The 19,187-nt window shown below is 36.1% G+C and overlaps 1 protein-coding gene and 1 non-coding gene across 3 annotated transcripts in view; one reads left to right on the forward strand and one right to left on the reverse strand.

Annotated features, from left to right (window-relative positions):
* The window catches only part of SLC35A3 (solute carrier family 35 member A3), a 60,468-nt gene that overhangs the window by 9,090 nt on the left and 32,191 nt on the right, over window positions 1-19,187 (forward strand). Inside the window, exons 1-2 of one of the 2 annotated variants that reach the window (XM_074188254.1) lie at window positions 3,501-7,217; window positions 11,331-11,535. In XM_074188254.1, coding sequence (XP_074044355.1) covers window positions 7,173-7,217; window positions 11,331-11,535 — 250 coding nt within the window. In that variant the 5' untranslated portion in view covers window positions 3,501-7,172. Of the gene's footprint in view, window positions 1-3,500; window positions 7,218-11,330; window positions 11,536-19,187 lie in introns of those variants that run through there. The other variant, XM_074188255.1, reaches the window with a different exon arrangement.
* On the reverse strand, window positions 8,300-8,401 carry LOC141490259 (U6 spliceosomal RNA). Its single transcript, XR_012469116.1, has one exon. It is a non-coding gene; the product is annotated as a U6 spliceosomal RNA (small nuclear RNA).

Consider the following 19,187-nt stretch of genomic DNA (forward strand, 5'->3'; position numbering starts at 1 on the left):
AGTTATTTTTTCACATCTTCCTAATATTGGGTAGTAGTCATTTGTTGACTTGAAAAGCCTGTTAGCTTTTAGGTTATTTAAGAGAATTGTTGTTTGTTTGTCCTTTGATATTAGGGAGATGTTGCCATGATATGCACATGATTTGGATTTGAGTGAAGGGGACTGTGCTAAATCATCAGCCTCACTTTTTCCTCCTGTAGTATCTGGATCCAATGGCCAAATATGGATTAGGACAACCGGATGACCTTGGATATAGGGGGTAGACCTTGACCTGTTTACTCTCAAGTCTATCCCAGATCACAGTTTGACTGAAACAACTATTCTGTGATTAAGACTGGGTAAGGGAGAGATGAGGCTGAGGCCAAGAATGACCACTTTTGCTTAAGGTTTCTCATTGTTTTCAGATTATTAGAAAAAAATAAATCCAAGAACAGTCTTTTGCATATTCAAAAAAACCCCTCAAATCTATGTGGGAGGGAAAGATCCTCAGAATTTTTGATCAAAGCAGAAATAATTGCCGTTTACATATAAGAGATTATATGAATCATATCAACAAATGACATTAGCGAGATGTAAATATTTGAAAGAAAGGTCTTTAAAAATTCAAAAGGAAGCTTTACTTTTAAATTCTTAGATTAAATAAAGCAGCTGTAACATCCAAATAACTTTTGAAATGACTTTTTGGAGGTTGTAAAGAAATTTCTCATTATTGATTGTTGAATGCTTACTGAAGGTCTCATTGTCATTATATTAGGCATCACATACCCTGATGTAACACCATGCCTGGGAAGAATTTCTTTGTATATTGTCCTGTATGACCAAAGAGCTAGTCTTCAAATTTAGGCCCCAACCTCTAAGAATTCATAGTAAAAGTACAGATAGGTAAGTATGAAGGAAGCTTTAAGGCTTACAAAACAATTTTTTTTATTACATGAGGACAGTGGTCCTCATGACAACCCTAGAAGACAGGTAGTGTTATATTTTACAGATAAGGAAGCTGAGGTTCTAACACAAAGGGTGTCTTCCCAAGATCATATAGCTAGTAAGTGTCTGAGGCAGGATTTAAACTCAGATGTCCATGATTCCCAAGTCTAGCATGACATGCTGTGTCACCTATTTACCCAGATGTTAAATATTAAAAATAATATGGAAGAATTATATATCAGTAAACATTAAGTGCCTGCTATGTGCCTGGTACTGTTAAAGGAGATTTTTCTTTATGTAAACCAGTCTATATGTCTGTCTTACTATAACATATGCTTGTGAGACATTGAGTTTGGGAGTAGCTATTTTATATTTGAAGAGGGTACTTTTCAAAGAATTAAGCATTTGAATTTCAACAATGAAATTCTATCAAGCACATAAATAAAAAACAACAATAAACATAATGTGTTTTTATAATCTGGCAGGCTTTCTACAAACTAATACATATAACCTGAAAAATTTCAATCCTGGAAAAGAAATCATGAATACCGCCATTTTCCATCTCTATAAAGGTAAAGAGAATGGATTTTCCTGTGACAATCACAGGGTGTTTCTCTTCTAGTCATTGCTGGTAAGAGATAGATGGTGCAGTGAATAGAGCACTGGTCTTGGAGTCAAGAAGACAGAGTTCGAATCCAGACTCTTGTTAGCTGAATGCCCTTGGGCAAGTCACTTAACCCTGATTGCCTCACATCCAGGGCCATCTCCAGTCATCCTGATTCATATCTTACCATTGGATTCAGATGACTGGAGGAGAAAGTGGGGCTGGTGACTTAGCATAGGATCTCCTCACTCAAAACCAGTTCATCTGCTTGTCATGGCATCACCTCCCTGATGTCATAGTCTTCTTTGAGAATGAAGGACAGCCATTATCACCTCCCTGAGAGCCAGTGTGACTTCAGAACAAGTTGAGGAACAGTCAATAGCTCAACAACTCCACAAAAAATGACAGGAGCAGAACAGAGATCTGTATACAACGTTTGTAGATCTGACCAAGGCCTTTGATACTATCAGTCATGAGGATTTATGGAAAATTATGTTAAAATTTGGTTGCCTGGAGTTCATCGGTATCAGTTTCATGCATGCCCAGGTTCTGGAGTGGACAATGCTCTCAAGATTTTCTGGTCACCATTGAAATGAAACAAGTTTGTGTCCTTGCCCCCATGCTTTTTGCATGATGTTTTCAGCCATGATATCAATTGTCATTACTGAGGATGAATTTATCCTCAAGGTCAGCTACTGCACTAATGACAAATTCTTCAACTTGAAAAGACTATATAAGCCAAGACCAAAGTGGAGGGAGTGTTAGATTCATGATCTTCTCTTTGTATATGATGGTCTTCTCAGTGCATCCTCTGAAACTGAGATGCCACAAAGTATGGATTGATTCTCTGCTGCTTGTGCTAATTTTTATCTAACAGTATACACCCAAGGAAACACAGGTGATTGACCAGCCAGCATCACACCATCCCTATGTGGAACCATTAGTTACAGCAAAAGAAGTTTTGAATACTATGGACAAGTTCACTTACCTTGACATTGTCCTTTCCAGGGTGGTACACATTGACAATGAGGTTGATACATGCATTGCCAGAGCTAGCTCAGTATTTGAGAGACTCCAAAAGAAAGTGTGGAAGAGAAAAGGTATTAGACCAACTACCAAGCTGAAGATCCATGAACTGTTGTGCTGAAACCTGGACAGTCAACCAGCACCATGTCAGGAAACTGAATCACTTCTATTTAAATTGTCTTAGAAAGATTCTGTAGATCACCTGGCAGGAGAAGACGCCAAACACTGAGGTCCTTTCTCAAGCTAAATTGCCTAGCTTTCCAACATTGCTACAGAGAGTGCAACTGCATTGGACTGATTGTGTTGTTAGAATGCCAGAAGTATGGTTACCCAAAAAGACTATTTTACTGAGAGCTCTCACAGGCAAGTGCCCACAAGGGCGTCAGAAGAAGCGATAATGGGACACTCTGAATGTCCCTCTAAAGAACTTTAGAATTTATTGTACAGCTTGGGAGACACTGGCCCAGGAACAACCAGTGTGGCGTGCTCTCATCAATGAGAGTGCTGCACTCTATGAGAAGGGCAGAATTGAATCAGCTCAAAGGAAACATGACATACATAAGTTTAGAATACCCACCCCAGGTGTTTACATGGACTATTTGTGCTCAACCTGTGGTAGAGCATTCTGAACTCTTATTGGTCTGATCAGTCGTAGTAGGATACACTGTAATTTGTCTCAAACATGGTCTTTGATAATGAAGGACAGGGACCAACCAACATGAAACTTGTTCTGTTTATCTGTTAACAAAAATTCGTGTGTGTGTGTGTGTGTGTGTGTGTGTGTGTGTGTGTTAAATAAGTAATTTTCTTTGCAGTTATATTAATTTGATACTAAGTTATGTAATTATTAAAAGTATCAGATGAGAAATGGGTTAGGTAGTTCCTTTGTTAGGATTTATGGGAAAAGATGAACAAGAATTGCTTAAAATAAGATGGCATTGTTGGATTATTGTTTGTATTCCAAAACTGAGGTGTCAGGTTGATATTTGATCAGGTTTATTTTTTGGGTTCCAGTCCAGTATGTTACTGTGAACTTGGAAGAGTTGAACTTGTTGTACCTTGTGTCATTTAATAGTCAGATGTTACAAATAGAGTTTTAAACTACTTAAAACATGAAGCATCCCTTATGAGAGGGCTTTCCTGATTGTCATAGTTGTTAGTGAACTCTGCAAATTATTTTGCATATATTTCACATTTATTGGTATACAAGGTGGTTTTTCCTCAGAATTTTAGACATACTGAAGGTAGGGACAGTTTCATATTTTGTCTTTGTATTCCTTTATTTAAAATAAGGTCTGTTTTACAACATTCACTCAACTGATAGATACCTGTTGAGTGAATGAATTTGAGCATTGGTGACCAGAAACTGTACTAACTCCTGCCCTTTAGGATAAATAATTCTTTTTGACTTTCAATATGTAATTATATTTTATATTCATTTTAGGTTTTTAAAATTATAATAGTGAATTGAGTCTCAATTGGATGGGACCACTTAGTTTATCTAGTCCAGTCTCTATCTGAATAAGAAGCTGGTCTGTATTGTCTCCAGTATATCTACTTCCTGTGAAAGCTTTTCCTTCATCTATTTTTTTTTTTACATTGGATTTAAGAGTCACAGATTTTTATAAAACTGAAAGACAAATATTTGTTGAGCAAATTTAGTACAGTCCTTTAATTCTATGAGTAAGGAAACTGAGTTCTAGAGAGGATAAGTGATTTTCCCAAGGTCATGTTGCTAATAAAGAGTAGCAATACTCTCTTTAATTCATTTCCACAATCACTTATTTGTGAGGGAACTACAAAAATGAGTAATATAGTTTATAGCCAAAGGAGCATATAATACAGTTCTTTATTTCATTTTTTTCCTCTTTCAAGTAAAAGCCTGATAAATATTTTTGAAGCAAGTCATAAGAATAGGGACTATTTGGTTTGATTAATTCTCTTGAATGAGGAAGTTCACTCTACCACTGCAACTTGCAATCATCTTTGCTACTTAGTCTTTTGGAATTTTCTAGACTGCATGTGACTTGTCCAGAGTCACATAGTTATCTTTGCCAGAGGTGGGACTTGAACCTGGATTTTCCTAGCTTTGAGGCCACCCTATCCAATGTGCCATGCTGTTTCTCAAAATAAATCATTTAGAGAAATTTCACCTGCTTCTATCATTGGGAAAGTTATTTAAACTCCCTGCAAACCTAGTATATCTGTCTTTAGTTATTTGGACAAACTGAGACGGTATATATGAAAATGCTATGAGGTTTTCAAATTGAAGTCCTCTGTAGGGCATAGATGATGATGCATGATTCTGTTCTGTAATTATATTCTGAATGATATTCCCCAGTCCTCTCTTAATGAGATTAGAATGTCATATTAAAAAAGTGGTAAAAAATATTTAATAGAATCCAATCCTGTATTTTCAGTGTCTTCCTTATTTACCTAGCAGTACAATAACTATACCAAATATCAGGTAAATCTTATGCTTTGAGCTCATCTAAAGTGTTAAAAGTAATTGTGGGGAGGGGCAGCTAGGTGGCGTAATGGATAGAGCACTGGCCCTGGAGTCAAGAGAACCAGAGTTCAAATCTGCCTTAGACTTAATAATTACCTAGCTGTGTGACCTTGGGCAAGTCACTTAGCCCAATTGCCTGTCAAAAACAAAAAAAAATTAATTGAGGGCTCCAGGGCCAAGGTTCTTAGATTTAAAAGGTTGCCTCATAACTTCTTAGAAGTGGGGGAACGCAGGTCATCAACGACAGGCAAAAGTGCGAGGTGAAAATTAAAACCCAGAGGGCCACATTGTATCGCACTGCAGGCCATATTTTGGATGCCCTGTTCTAGGGTAACTAATTTATGTAGAGCAACACTTTGGAAAACAGATTGGTTCTTCAGGGTTGTAAAACTTTTAAATGTTTAGATTGCATTTATAAATGAATTTTATATGAAAGCCATGACATTGTGTAATTTTTTGGTTTGGGGGTTTTTGGTTATCACCCAAATAAATGGACAACTTTACTCCCTCAGAGAAGTGAGCTGTATATGCCATGGCCCATCCCACACTGCTGATGTGGTAACCTATAGACCTTGGAAGACTGTGTCTATGGGAAAATCTTGTTATGCTTATTTGCCATGTTATTTAGTTATGTTCTTGTTTTCTTATTGGAAATGCTCTCTGCTTGGTAAAAGAAACACTCTGGTGTGAGCTTCTGAAGTGTATGGTATTAAATAGATATTATTCTTCACCAATAGTTGACTTCAAAGCTGGTTTAGTGTTCAAGGGTAGTCCAGTTGCTACCTCCATTTTAATGGTTCTTTAAGATTTATGAAGCCCTTACAAAAAAAACTAGTAAGTTAGGTTGTATAATATTATTAGCTGTATAGTTTTATTAGGTTTAGTGGACAGAGTACTGAGTCTGGAGTTAGGAAGACTCAGATTCCTAAGTTCAAATCTGCCCTCAGACACTAGCTATGTGACCATGGGCAAGTGACTTAATGCTTTTTGCCTCAGTTTCCTCATCTGTAAAATGAGCTGGAGGAGGAAGTGGTAAGCCACTCCAGTATTTCTGCCAAGAAAACTGAAATAGCCACTACTGAAAAACATAAATTACAAAAAAATAATATTTCTCTTCTACGGACAAAAAATAGGATGAGAAAACCTAAGTGATTCAGTCACATAGCTACTAATAATTAGAGCTAGATTCCACACCAGGTATTTTTTTTTTAACCAGGTATTGTCACTCTAAATTCAGTGCTCTTTACGCTACAGCACAGCTGGTTCAAGGAGAATAAGATTTTGGTCATTTTTAGTTACTTAAGTAATAATGCAGCAAAAGTGTTTCTAGTTTGAAAGAAGATGTTGAAAAGCACTTCTATATTTTCTTCTCTGCAGTGACATTATGGAAATAATTTTCTTTTGTAGAAGGCATTAGCAATGTGATCATAATACCTTTCATAGTTCTGGTCTCTCAAAATTGGAATATTAAAATACCATACCCATTTCCCACGGAGAGGAGGTACCTATAATTTGATTACCTTCACCTGATTGTAGAAAAACTGCTACCTTTGAAAGAACAAGTTACTGATTGACAGCACAGGTTAGATAAGTGGATCCTGGTAATGTTTTCTTAGGCAAACAGACACCTGATACTTTTGAGAAGAAAAAGGAAGGAGAAATAAAAGAAAACTGTTTGACATAGGATGTATTTAGCAACTAAAATAGGTGGATTGTTTTAGGGTAGCTGTTCAAAAGAGTAGTTAGTAAAGCAGGATTTATTTTCCAGGAACAAGGACTAGAGGAATTTAATAGAGGTCAATATGCTGTTCTCATGGTAACTGAATGGGTTTTACTAACTACTAATATCAACTACTTTTATTTATATAAAAATTGATTTGGATTATTTTTATTTTCTGCATTACTTTTGGAAAGGATTACTCCTCAGTTCAAATATTCTCTTACTGCTAGATATTGGAGATACTTTGTCTACTTTTGTGACATTTAATGACAGATATGCAGCATATTTCTGTTAGGAGTCAGGGCATTTGTTTATGATTAATTTCATATCTTAATTTAGCAGCAAAAAGATTACAGTTTCTTTAAATTGATAACATTGTGGAGTGAATCATGGAAGATAATCGGATGAAAGTTACAACTGGAAGCAACATTTCTGTATGTATTAACTTTTTCTACTCATTTCATCGAGAAAACATTTTGGGATTTATATTTTGAGCTGTTTGACAATTCTGGATAAAATATTAACTTTAATTTTGAAGGTGATATTTTTGATGGTTTATGTTGTATGTATTTTAAAACAAAAATATAAAAATTTATAGTAAATGCAAACTTGATCCTGCTTAAAAATTAGTTTAGTGTTAGTAATTGAGTTTATATTGTTATGTATATCTGTGGCAGTTTTAAAGCTGGGGTTTTTTTTCTCTTTAGATCTGGTGGTTTTATCAGGGTAGAGAATTCTTTGTGAGAAAGCTTCCTGCATCAGTGGGATAAGTCATCATTCTGCCTAGGTCCCTGAGAAGATAAGTGATTTGCCCAGGGTCATATAATCTGTATGTGTCAGAGATAGGATTTGAACTAGGTGGTTATGACTCTGAGGTCTTGTCTTTCCTTTGTTTCTCCTTAACTTCTTGCTATTGCTGATAGATTTTTAAAGTACTCACATAAATTATTTAAAAGAGATAATGCATATTTCAGACTTAAAACTTACATAGATTTCTGCTACTACTCAAAATGAGGTTTCTCAAATAGTTATATTTTTTTAATTTTAGAGCTGAAAGATCAAAGAAATTCAATTTTAGATTTTTCAATCTTTAACATTTGGATTTTTAAAGAAATATTTAAAAGGAAGTTGTTTTTAAGAGAAAGTGGAGAACCTTTTGATTTTATATATTACAGTATATGATTATCTAGGTATCAACGTTTGAAAGAATGTTTGAGAGATGTAAAGAGATACTGAGATTTTCTCTTCTGAAGAAGACAAAAGTGACTTTAGGAACTTGAGTATCTCTTAGAATGGGCAGGGAGATAGCCTCTTTCCTTGTTACCTGCAGTAGTCCAATTAATCCCCCCCCCCCCCACTGGGATTAGAAGGGATCTCTTCTTTTCTTAAATGAGCTTCAGTGATTTAGTGACAAAATAACTAGACTGGGTCTTTTTCTACAAATACAGATTTCCAAAATTCCTGGGTGAACAGAAGTCTTTTTTACATGTAAATGGGGAAAAAAAAGATAGTTTTCAACATTCATTTTTTTTTCCTGAATTTGCATGTTAGCCTTGTGCAGGGCCATGCTAATCTTCTCTGTATTGTTCCAATTTTAGTATTTGCTGCTGAAGCTAGCACCAACATCAATTTTTTTTGTAAGATTTAGATAGAGTTCCATATGTTTCTACCTCCTTTCTTGACCTTGCCCATCCCCTAATATAGCAAGTAAGTGATCATAGAAACTTTTTTTTTCATTTTTGCAAGGCAGTGGGGTTAAGTGACTTGCCCAAGGCACACAGCAAGGTAATTATTAAGTGTCTGAGACTGGATTTGAACTGAGGTCCTCCTGACTCCAGGACCAGTGCTCTATATCCACTGCACCACCTAGCTGCCTCCACTACAGATACTTTTTAATGAAATAAAGAATACTTTGGGGAGAAGATTGAAGGTTAACATGACAAAAAGACCAAGAATGGCAGTAAGAGCAGAAATTAAAATGAGAATAAAGTAAGACATTAAAGTAGAAATTTAAATTTAGTGTCACTAGTCTGGAAGAAAATTTAAAGATTTTAATATGGGAAAAAACCATTTAAGTAATAGAAATATAAAGACATGTTTTACTTTGTTTTTCATAGTTTTTTGCTGTCCACATTCAATGTTGCCAAAGTAGACATTTTTATTTTACTTTAGAAATTAAATGAAGACCAGCATATTACTTTGTTGAACCTTACAGATACTTTGGTGACTCCATTTTTTTTTACTTAGCAGCATGGGTACTTCCTCCACTGATTCAGATTGAAATTCCTTCAAAACTCTATCTTTGAGATTTTTGTCCATGTTTTCCAACAATTCTCCACAGATGATCTGCTGATCAACCTGGAAGCCTTCTTTAAATGTCTAATTTATTTAGAGTCACAGTCTACCACCATTCAAGCCATTTGTTCAAGTTGCAGTGATTAGCCCACTTTTTTTCTGTCATTCGTATTTTCAGCCAGTGTCTTATTCTAAGTGGAAGTTGTGGATATTATAATATCTTAATAAGCATCTTTGCTGTTTGTCTTATTTTGTTTATTATATTTATATAATATTTTATTAATTTTTTGATGATTATGATGCATAATTTGCAACCATATAGTATCACTGAGAGAATTTTTTATGCTAAAAATAAAACTATGGGTGATTTTGTAGCAGTAATCAGTTTGAGATCACTAAAAGTACTGGATATTTTCTGCAACTCAATCTCTTTCTCTAATTTTTTATTAAACTCAATTTATAGAGTGAATTCATATATGAGGGAAGTTACCATTCAAGTATAGGTTGTACTAGGGAAGACTTTTGAGGCCCATTTCCCTCTGAAAATGGATGGGCAATTTGATAAATTGCTTGTCAAATGACATATCATTATTTATAGATAATATGTTTATATACTGTTTTTTTTATTTGAATGTTTAGACACTTTTATTTAAGAATGAGCTAACCAGTTTCCCAAATCTCTAGGTCAGCCTCTTTTCCTTTCCCTTCCATGGCACTGGTGGTTTAGCAAGTAAAATTATTCTTTTTAGTATTACTTAGCATAATGGTAGCTCTCTTAGTATCTTAACTAACCTGTAAGATCTTATAAAAACAGAAATTATGTATTTTTAATATACATTTTAAAATACTCTAAAGGCTTGATAAGGACTATATTATAAAATGGTATCTGTTTATCAAAAATGGTCTTTAATTTAGCTTGAGTATTGATGGCAAAAAATGGGAGGAAAAGAGAAGATATACAAATTGGAAAAAAATGCACCCCGACTTAGGGTTTGACCTTTTGTATTTAAAAAAAAAGTGGAATTACCATGGTTGTAAGTGCATTGTGTCCTCAGGTGTACTTTAGAAAGACAAAATTCTTTGAACAGATTTGAAATCAGTATTTGTCATTTTCCAGGAGATTTAGATGACTGTGCCAAAAGTAGTTTTCTGGCACCTAGTTCTCTTTTATATTACTCTAACACAGGAAGTATAGGCCCAGATTTTTTTCTGGGATTTTATAAAGCTTCTAGGACTTTTAAAGTGGTATCATGGAAAGAAACAATATTAGACTAGAAAACCCAAGTTCTTGTTCCTTCTTTTCCAGTGACTATCTTTTGACTTTTGTATCAGTTTGTTCATGTGTAAGATGAAAATTCTCTAAGGTTCCTTCCAGGTCTAAAATTATATAATCCTGTCGTTCTGGGTTAAAGACTCTTTAGCTGATAGAACTTTGAAATATGACTTGAGCCTATATAGAAGTGTTTAGTTCCATACCATAAGCCAGTTGACTAGTACAAGAAACATTCAGTATTTACTTTTTCCTCTGTAATATGAACTTTCATTAAGTTCTTTTTTATTGATTCATACTTTTTCACCAGCATAAAAATATTTACCATTTCCTGCTAGTTCAAGTTGAACAGACAGATGTACTTTTATCCCCAAAGAGTGTTGTAGTGAAAAGAGTTTGGAATTTGCAAGTTTTGTTAAATTATCTAATATAGTTTGCTAATATTTAATTTCATACAGCAGTGATGCTCATCCTTTGTCCTCAGAAACATGCTTTAAATTTTCCAGAGTACACCTGCTCTATACCAGTGGACACAGATTGAAGTTGGGGCTAAGAATTATTTTGGGGGGTGAATATGTTGTGAAATAAACTTTTATATGGAATTTACTTGATGTAACTAGTAGAATCAAAGAAGATAAAAAACAGAAAGGTGTTTCAAAAGGTATTTCAAAGGTATTTCAAAAAACAGTAAAACAGGTAGCTTGTTGTTTAGGCAAAATCTAAGGAAGATTCTGAACCAAAAGGATGAATGAATGAATCCAGTGAGACAGGTTGAAATAGAAGAGACTAAAAATAAACAAGTTGAGCATCTTTGTTACTATTCTGTGTTGTAGAGGAACCAGAAGCATAGAAAGCTTGGTAACTAGGCAGTGCCAAACATACTGTACTCATTTTTTCATTAGTTTTTAATGTGTTTTTTATTTTTATGCTTTGTATTTTTGGCTAATTAGTTGTTGTCTTCTGCTTTTATTTTTTTTTTCAGGTATATGAGGAAGAGGCCATGTCTCCCAATTTAAAGTACCTTTCTTTGGGAATCCTGGTCTTTCAGACTACCAGCTTGGTTCTTACTATGCGTTATTCCAGAACTTTGAAAGAAGATGGGCCTCGTTATTTGTCATCTACTGCAGTAGTCATTGCTGAACTTTTGAAGATCATTGCCTGCATTTTATTAGTCTACAAAGATAGCAGTAGGTATCTAGTTTTGAATTTAAGAACCACAGTGAGTTTATTGAGTTGTTTATGATTTATAAATACAGCTTATTTTTATTAGTCTTCACTATTTTGTTATTATGTAGTTCTGTTACAGTAGTTTTTTAGTGCCATAAGATTTTTATTTACTTTTTAGTATTTTTAATTTTATTGAGTTCAACTTTTACTAATTCAATTTGTAAATTGCTAATCCAAGCAATCATTTAAATAAAAAGTTTAGATGAGACTTGGCCCTTCCTTCTCAGAGCTTATAGTCCAATGGATATATAAGATATTCAGAAAAAAACCATTATCTTGTTAGATTCTAAGTCCCTTAAAGGCAGGTGATTATATTATCTAAAATATATCTTTACCTCAGCACTAAGCATAGTGTTCTTCATAAATAAAGACTTATGAATGTTTTTTATTTTATGTGAAATTGTTCATGATGAATATATAAGAGACAGAAATGAGATTCTTTGTTAATATTACAAAGTGGAAGGCTCACAAAGGATTTTCTGGAAGAGGTGGCATTTGAGTTGGACTTTAAAGGATGGGTGGAAATTCAGTGTAGCCTATTGGGATAGGATTGGGGAGATAAAGAGACAGCCATGACACAGGAAAGAGCAGGGTAAAAGCCATGAAAATGAAGCATTTGATTTATGAGACAGATGGCTGGTGTACTGGATAAAGTACTAGACTTGGAGTCAGAAAGACCTAGGTTTGTATCCTACATCAGACACTTATTTGTACTCTGATCTTGGGCAAGTCACTTAACTTCTCTGGGCTTCAGTTTCCTCAACTGCAAAATGAGTATGTTAGACTCAGTGACCTTTATTTAAGACCTTTTCTAGCTTTAAATTTATGATCCTGTGATCCTTGAAAAAGAACTGCATGGGGAATAGTCCAGTTTAGCTGGAGTATAGTGTATACCAATAAAAGTAGTTTGAGATAAGGTTGGAAAGATCAGACTTGGTACAAGATTGGGAAAACCTTGGTATAGGCAAAGGAGTTTTAATTCTACTCAGAATCATTAAAAACATAGTAAGACTTTGAGTCAAAGTCTAGGTAGTAAATGGTATACTGGGTAAACACAGTTTTGGAGTCAAGATGCATAGATGAGTCAGTCTTCTGTAATCTTGAATTCCCACATTTGTCACTATGTGTGTCCTTGGGTAAATCACTTAACTTCTGAACAATTCTATTTCCTCGGAAATAAAATTTACATAATGCTATATGGCTTACTACTTGCTCACAAAGTTGTTGTAAGAAAAGAATTTAAAGGGTGGCTAGGTGGCGCAGTGGATAGAGTACCAGCCTTGGAGTCAGGAGGACCTGAGTTCAAATGTGGCCTCAGACACTTAATAATTACCTAGCTGACTCCAGGGCCCGTGCTCTATCCACTGCTCCACCTAGATGCCACTCCTGGTATTTCTTTTAAATCCTCATGGGATTACATGGTATTTGGGATTGCAGTCCTTGAGTTCCATCATTTGTGCCTGAAAGGGACTAGTAGCTTAAGATCCCATGGAAGCAAAGCATAGCTTCTTAAGTATTTTTTTTTAATGTGTTAGGTCCTTAGCTCAAGAAAGTTAATTGTTTTCTTCAAGTCTATTGAGTCTATCTTTGGTTTTTTAAAGGATTTATGTATCCACGTAACTTATTCACTTATGAGGTTCTTGGGGCAAATTCCATATTTCTTTGGGTAAGAACAAATGGATTCCAGGCAAATTAGTGATTCAATTTCTGTTAGTATTTACTTTCAAAATAAGGGCTGTAGGGCATTTACATTGCCTTATAAGGGTATTTTTTGGGGGATAGGATCTGTAATTTCATGACCATAGTGAACTCCTAGGGAGGAAATTTTCTTAACCAAGTAGATTGATACCTCCTCATCCAATTATAGTCTTGGAAAGTTGCCTGATATTATTGAGAGAGTGATTTGTCCAGGATCACTCTGCCTGTAAGCCTGGCCTTGAGCAGAGCTCTTAGTGCCCGTCAGGTTAGTATACCATCCACTGTTCCATACCATCTTTGCACGTATTATGAGTTTAACAAATGTTTGAATTATTCTGTGTATGCAGCCAGTAGGAAATGAGGCTCACCTATTTGCATTACGTATAATGACTATAAGTATAAACAAATAGAACTGTGACAAATGGGCTTTTTGAAGTGTGCAGGAATTTTGAATTAGGCACTCTTTACAAATTCAGATTACGGGTTTAATCTTGATTTAACTAGAAGTTCCTAGTTATCTGCTTTGGAGAGTACTTCAATTGTACAGGAAGGAAGACAAAAAGCAGCAGGCAGGAGGAATGTTTGGGTTTTCCTTCTCTCTTTTCCCCTTTCTCACTTTCCTACAGCTCTTTTTGGGATAAGAGAGTGTGGGGATCACTAGAGTGCAGACTTCAACCCCAGGCCCTTGTGTTTTAGGGACCTCCTGCCTAGACTGTCCAGGGGACCAGGGACCTGGTGAGAAGCCCCTCAAATTTGCCTAGTTGCCTTTTGTTGAGTTAGAGTGGGGGGAGGAGTGGTGGAGTGAATATTCTTTTCCTCCCTTCTTTCAGTTTTTGTGCAGAGGAGCTAGGAGGCACCTTTTAGTAATTTTTCTCCCTTTCCTCCCACTAGGCAGATCATTAATTCCTTGCTTTTTACCTTTTGTGTCCCCTTTTTGCTTTACAAGGGATTCATTCTTTTTTTTTTTTTGCTTTTCTTTTGGGGACCCCATCCTATCTCTTCAGCCTTCAAAATGTTGCTCATAAAGTCTCTAAAACCAAAACCCACTAAATGATTCAGTGAATTCAATTTTACCAAATCAGTGAATAGTCTTACCAAAAGATTTAAGTGCAAATACAACAAAATAAAATGAAATGAGGGAGTCTTAACAGGTGAAACATAATATCTTGTCTTTATAGGACAAAGTAGAAGGGAATTACATTTATGCTTCTGACTGCAATATCTTCTGCTTTGTGATATTTGAGGAAAAGTACTGAAGGCTTTTTTTTTTGCAAGGCAATGGGGTTAAGTGGCTTGCCCAAGGCCACACAGCTAGGTAATTATTACGTGTCTGAGGCTGGATTTGAACTCAGATGCTCCTGACTCCAAAGCCAGTGCTCTATCCATTGTGCCACCTAGCAGCCCTGAAGGCTTTTTAACAATAAAAAATTAACATTTTACCAATTGTTGGGAAGATTTTCCCTATCTAATGATCAGACTGCATGTTCTGTATATGTATTAGCTACAATTATTATTATTGTTATACTTTCAATAAGATTCTACCATTCACAATCTCCTGACCATCCCCTCCTTTCTATTCCTACTATCATCTCCCTAGTTCAGGCCCTTTTTAATTTAAACTAAATTATATTGCAACAGCTGTCTAACTGGCATCTCTACCTCTAATCCCCATTGTCAGATTAATCTTTCTAAAGTTCAGAAGCTCTGATTATGTTACCATCATGCTAAAAAAAAATCTTCAGACTCCCTCTTGACTAATGACCACAGTTTGAACTCCATAGCTAGGTTTCAAAATCCTTTACAGTTTAGTCCCAACCTACCTTTCTAGTCTTATCCTCCATCATTCCTTCACAGCATTCTCTTTACAAATTTAAAGTCCACAGTGTGACATTAGCCATGTTTATAGTTTGGAGTAGAATGAATGTTCATTCATTACTAATACTTATTTTAAAGATGAGTCCATAAATGACTTCTAGACCCAATAAATTTTATAAGTAAACCTTTTTATATATATCAAAAACATAACTGAAAAATGGTATATTTTGTCTCTAGTTATTCATTAAATCGTGTATGTCACCTCTGTGGTATAAAAAAGTTCACTAGACTGATTCATTTCATTCAGCAAATCTGTCCTGAGTGCCTCCTCTGTACAAGGTGCTTTGAGGCAGTGTAATGATGACTAAGGCATCCTTGCATTTCCTCTCAAATCAGTCTATGAAAGAGACACACATAAATATGACACGTAGCATGTGACAATAGAGTGAGTGCCTCAGAGTTCTTTGGGAGTGCAGAGAAGGGAGAAATTATAGCTTGTTGGAGGTCTAAAGTAGGGGCCCTTAAGCCAGACCCTGAATGATGGGTAGCATTTCAGTTGGTACAGCTAGGAGTTGACAGTCTGAGCCGTGAGCAGAGGAAATCATGCTGGGAAAGTGTAGGGTGATAATAAGGCTTAGAAGCCTTTAATGTAGTACTAAGTGCTAGGGATATAAAGACAAAAATAAGACAGCCCCTGCCCTTAAGAATAATGTCTGTAAAGTGCTTTGAAAAACTTCAAGCTCTATGTAAATGTCAGCTATAATTATCCTGCTGAAGGATATACAAGGACAGATAACTTTTGTTATAATTTCTGGAGGGGATGGGTTAACACCTAGAAGTTCAGGAAAGGTCTATAGGAAGTGGCACCTGAGCTGAAACTTGAAGGACCCAGAATATGAAGGAAACATACCTTACATTCAGTAAAGCCTAAGCAGTTTAATTCAGTTCAGCAAGCATTTTTTCACGGTCTGTTTTAAACCCCAGAAATTCAAAGACAAAATTGAATGTCTCAGTCCTTAAAACACTTTCATTATACTAGAGACATGAAAATGTGAATTGCTGATAGGTCAGCTTGGCTTCCATGTAGAGTGCCTAAAGGTGATTAATATGAAACAGGCCTAGGAAAAAAGTAAACAAGCCACATTGTAGAAGACTATAAATTTTTGTAGGAGAAGGAATAAATGTAGGATAAGGCTAGAAAAGTAGATTGGGACTAAATTGTAAAGACTTAAATCCTAGTTATGGGGTTCAAGCTGTAGTTATTAGTCAAGAGGGAGTCCTTGGAGATTTTTTAGTATGATAATCATAATCAGAGCTTCTGTACTTAAGAAAGTTAAATCTAGGGCAGCTAGGTGGCACGGTAGATAGAGCACTGGCCCTGGAGTACCTGAGTTCAAATCTGCCCTCAGACACTTAATAATGATCTAGCTTAATAATGACCTTGCCTTGGGCAAGCCACTTAACACCATTTGCCTTGCAAACACCTAAAGAAAAAAACCCAAAAAACTCCCAAGAAAGTTAAATCTGATGAAGGGGACTAGAAATAGAGATGCCAGTTAGACAGCTATTGCAATATATTGTTTAGATTACGTTAATAAGGGTCTGAACTAGAGAGATGGTAGTAGGAATAGAAAGGAGGAGATGGTCAGGAGAGATTGTGAATGGTAGAATCTTACTGAAAGAAAAACAATAATAATAGTTAATAGCTAGCATTTATATAGCACTTTTAAGGTGTGCAAAGTGCTTTACAGATATCTCATTTTTTCCTCATAGGTGCTGTTATTATCCCCATTTTACCAATGAGGAAACTGAGGCAAACAGCAAGTAAGGGCCACACAGCTAGTAAGTGTCTGAGCTGGATTCTAATTCAAGACTCCCTTACTCCAGGTCTCAGCACTCTAGTCACTGTGCCACCTAGTTCAGTAGGAGAAAGAAAGAATGAATGGGAGAAAAGGCCTCATTCCTTCCCCTCCCCAAATTAAAGGGAATAGTCCTTGAACTTTGTTCAAACTCCACGGTTCTTTATCTGGATACAGATGGTATTGTCCATTGCAGACAGCCTCAAATTGTCCCTGATTATTGCACTGATGAAATAAGCGTGTCCATCAAGGTTGATCATCACTCCCATGTTGTTGTTAGGGTGTACAGTGTTTTTCTGGTTCTGCTCATCTCCCTCAGCATCAGTTCATGCAAATCCCTCCAGGCTTCCCTGTATTCCCATCCCTCCTGGTTTTTAATTAGAACAATAGTGTCCCATGATATGCATATACCACAGTTTGCTAAGCCATTTCCCAATTGAAAGACATTTACAATTCTTTGCTATCACAAACAGGGCTACTATGAATATTTTTGTACAAGTGATGTTTTTACCCTTTTTCATCATCTCTTCAGGGTATAGACCCAGTAGTGGTATTGCTGGATCAAAGGGCATGCAAATTTTTGTTGCCCTTCGGGCATAGTTCCAGATTACTCTCCGAAAGGTTGGATGAGTTCACAGCTCCACCACCAATGTCATAGTGTCTCAGATTTCCCACAACCCTTCCAACAATGATCATTATCCTTTCTGGTCATATTGGCCAATCTGAGAGGTGTGAGGTGTGGTACCTCAGAGAAACTTTTATTTGCATTTCTCTAATAAGTAATGATTTAGAGCGATTTTTCATATGACTATGGATCGCTTTGATTTCCTCATCTGTAAATTGCCTTTGCATATCCTTTGACTATTTGTCAGCTGGGGAATGTCTTTTTTTTTTGAAATATGACTCAGTTCTCTGTGTATTTTAGAAATGAGCCCTTTGTCAGAAACATTAGTTGTAAAGATTGTTTCCCAGTTTACCACATTTCTTTTGGTCTTGGTTGCAGTGATTTTATCTGTCCAAAAGCTTTTTAATTTAATGAAATCAAAATCATCTAGTTTGTTTTTATTGATGTTCTCCATCTCTTCCTTTCATAAACTGCTCCACTTTCCATAGATCTGACAGATAAACTAGTCCTTGACCTTCTAATTTGCTTATAGTATTGTTTTTAGCTTCATTCCTTTTTAACAAAAACTTATTTTTTAATTTAATTTAATTTTTTAATTCTCATTTTGTACAAATGTTTTTTTTTTACATTAATAAAATATTCTTGTTTAAGAGTAAACAAAATACCCACCCCATGAATATAGACTTGTTTGGGCGATAAAGTAACGGGGAGAGGAAAAAAAAATTAAAATAAAAAAAAGAGTAATAATTGTAGGTATGGCCAGGTGGTGCAATGGACGAAGCACCAGCCCTGGAACCACAGCACCCAAGCCCATATCCAGCCCCGTAAATCCAACAATCAACAGCCGTGTGACATGCAAGCCACACCAACCCCACTGCCCTGCAAAAACCAAAAAGAAGAAAAAAGAAAGACCCAAAATAAAATAAAATAGTCATAATAGTAGGGGTGGCTGGGTGGCAAACAGAGCATTGGCCCTTGAGCCAGTGCCACCCGGGTCCAAATCCAGCCTCAGACACCCAAAGATCACCCTGCTATGTGGCCCCAGGCAGGCCACCCAGCCCCATTTGCCCTGTACCCTCCACCAAACAACAATAATAATAATAATAATAATAATAATAATAATAATAATAATAATAATAAATGTGCTTCAGTCTTTGTTCCAACACCAACAGCTCTGTCATGGGTGGATCGCATTCTTTATGGTAAGTCCATTGCAAAAGTTACTTCCATATTTTCCAACGTTGCCATTGCTGATTGCAACTCCCTCCTTTCTTATTTCTCCACTACCATGTACTATATTTTCTCTCTCCTTTCACTCTGACTCTGCTGTAGGGTCGCTGAGTGGTGCAGCAGACAGATCCCTGGTCCTGGGGCCAAGAAGCCCTGAGCCCCCATACCACCCCTTAGGCCCAGAATCCACCTGGCCCTATGGTCCTGGACAGGCCTTCCAATCCCAGCCCCTTGCAAGAAGTAAAAAAAGATGTGTTATATCTGACCACTCTCCCCATCATGGTCCATCCTCTCCTCCTTTATTCACATCCCCACCCCTTCCCCCTGCTCCCCCCTCCTTCTTACTCCAGATGCCTATATCCCATTGAGTATATATGCTGTTTCT

Source organism: Macrotis lagotis, chromosome 5 (genome assembly GCF_037893015.1).
Source record: "Macrotis lagotis isolate mMagLag1 chromosome 5, bilby.v1.9.chrom.fasta, whole genome shotgun sequence".
NCBI lineage: Eukaryota > Metazoa > Chordata > Mammalia > Peramelemorphia > Peramelidae > Macrotis > Macrotis lagotis.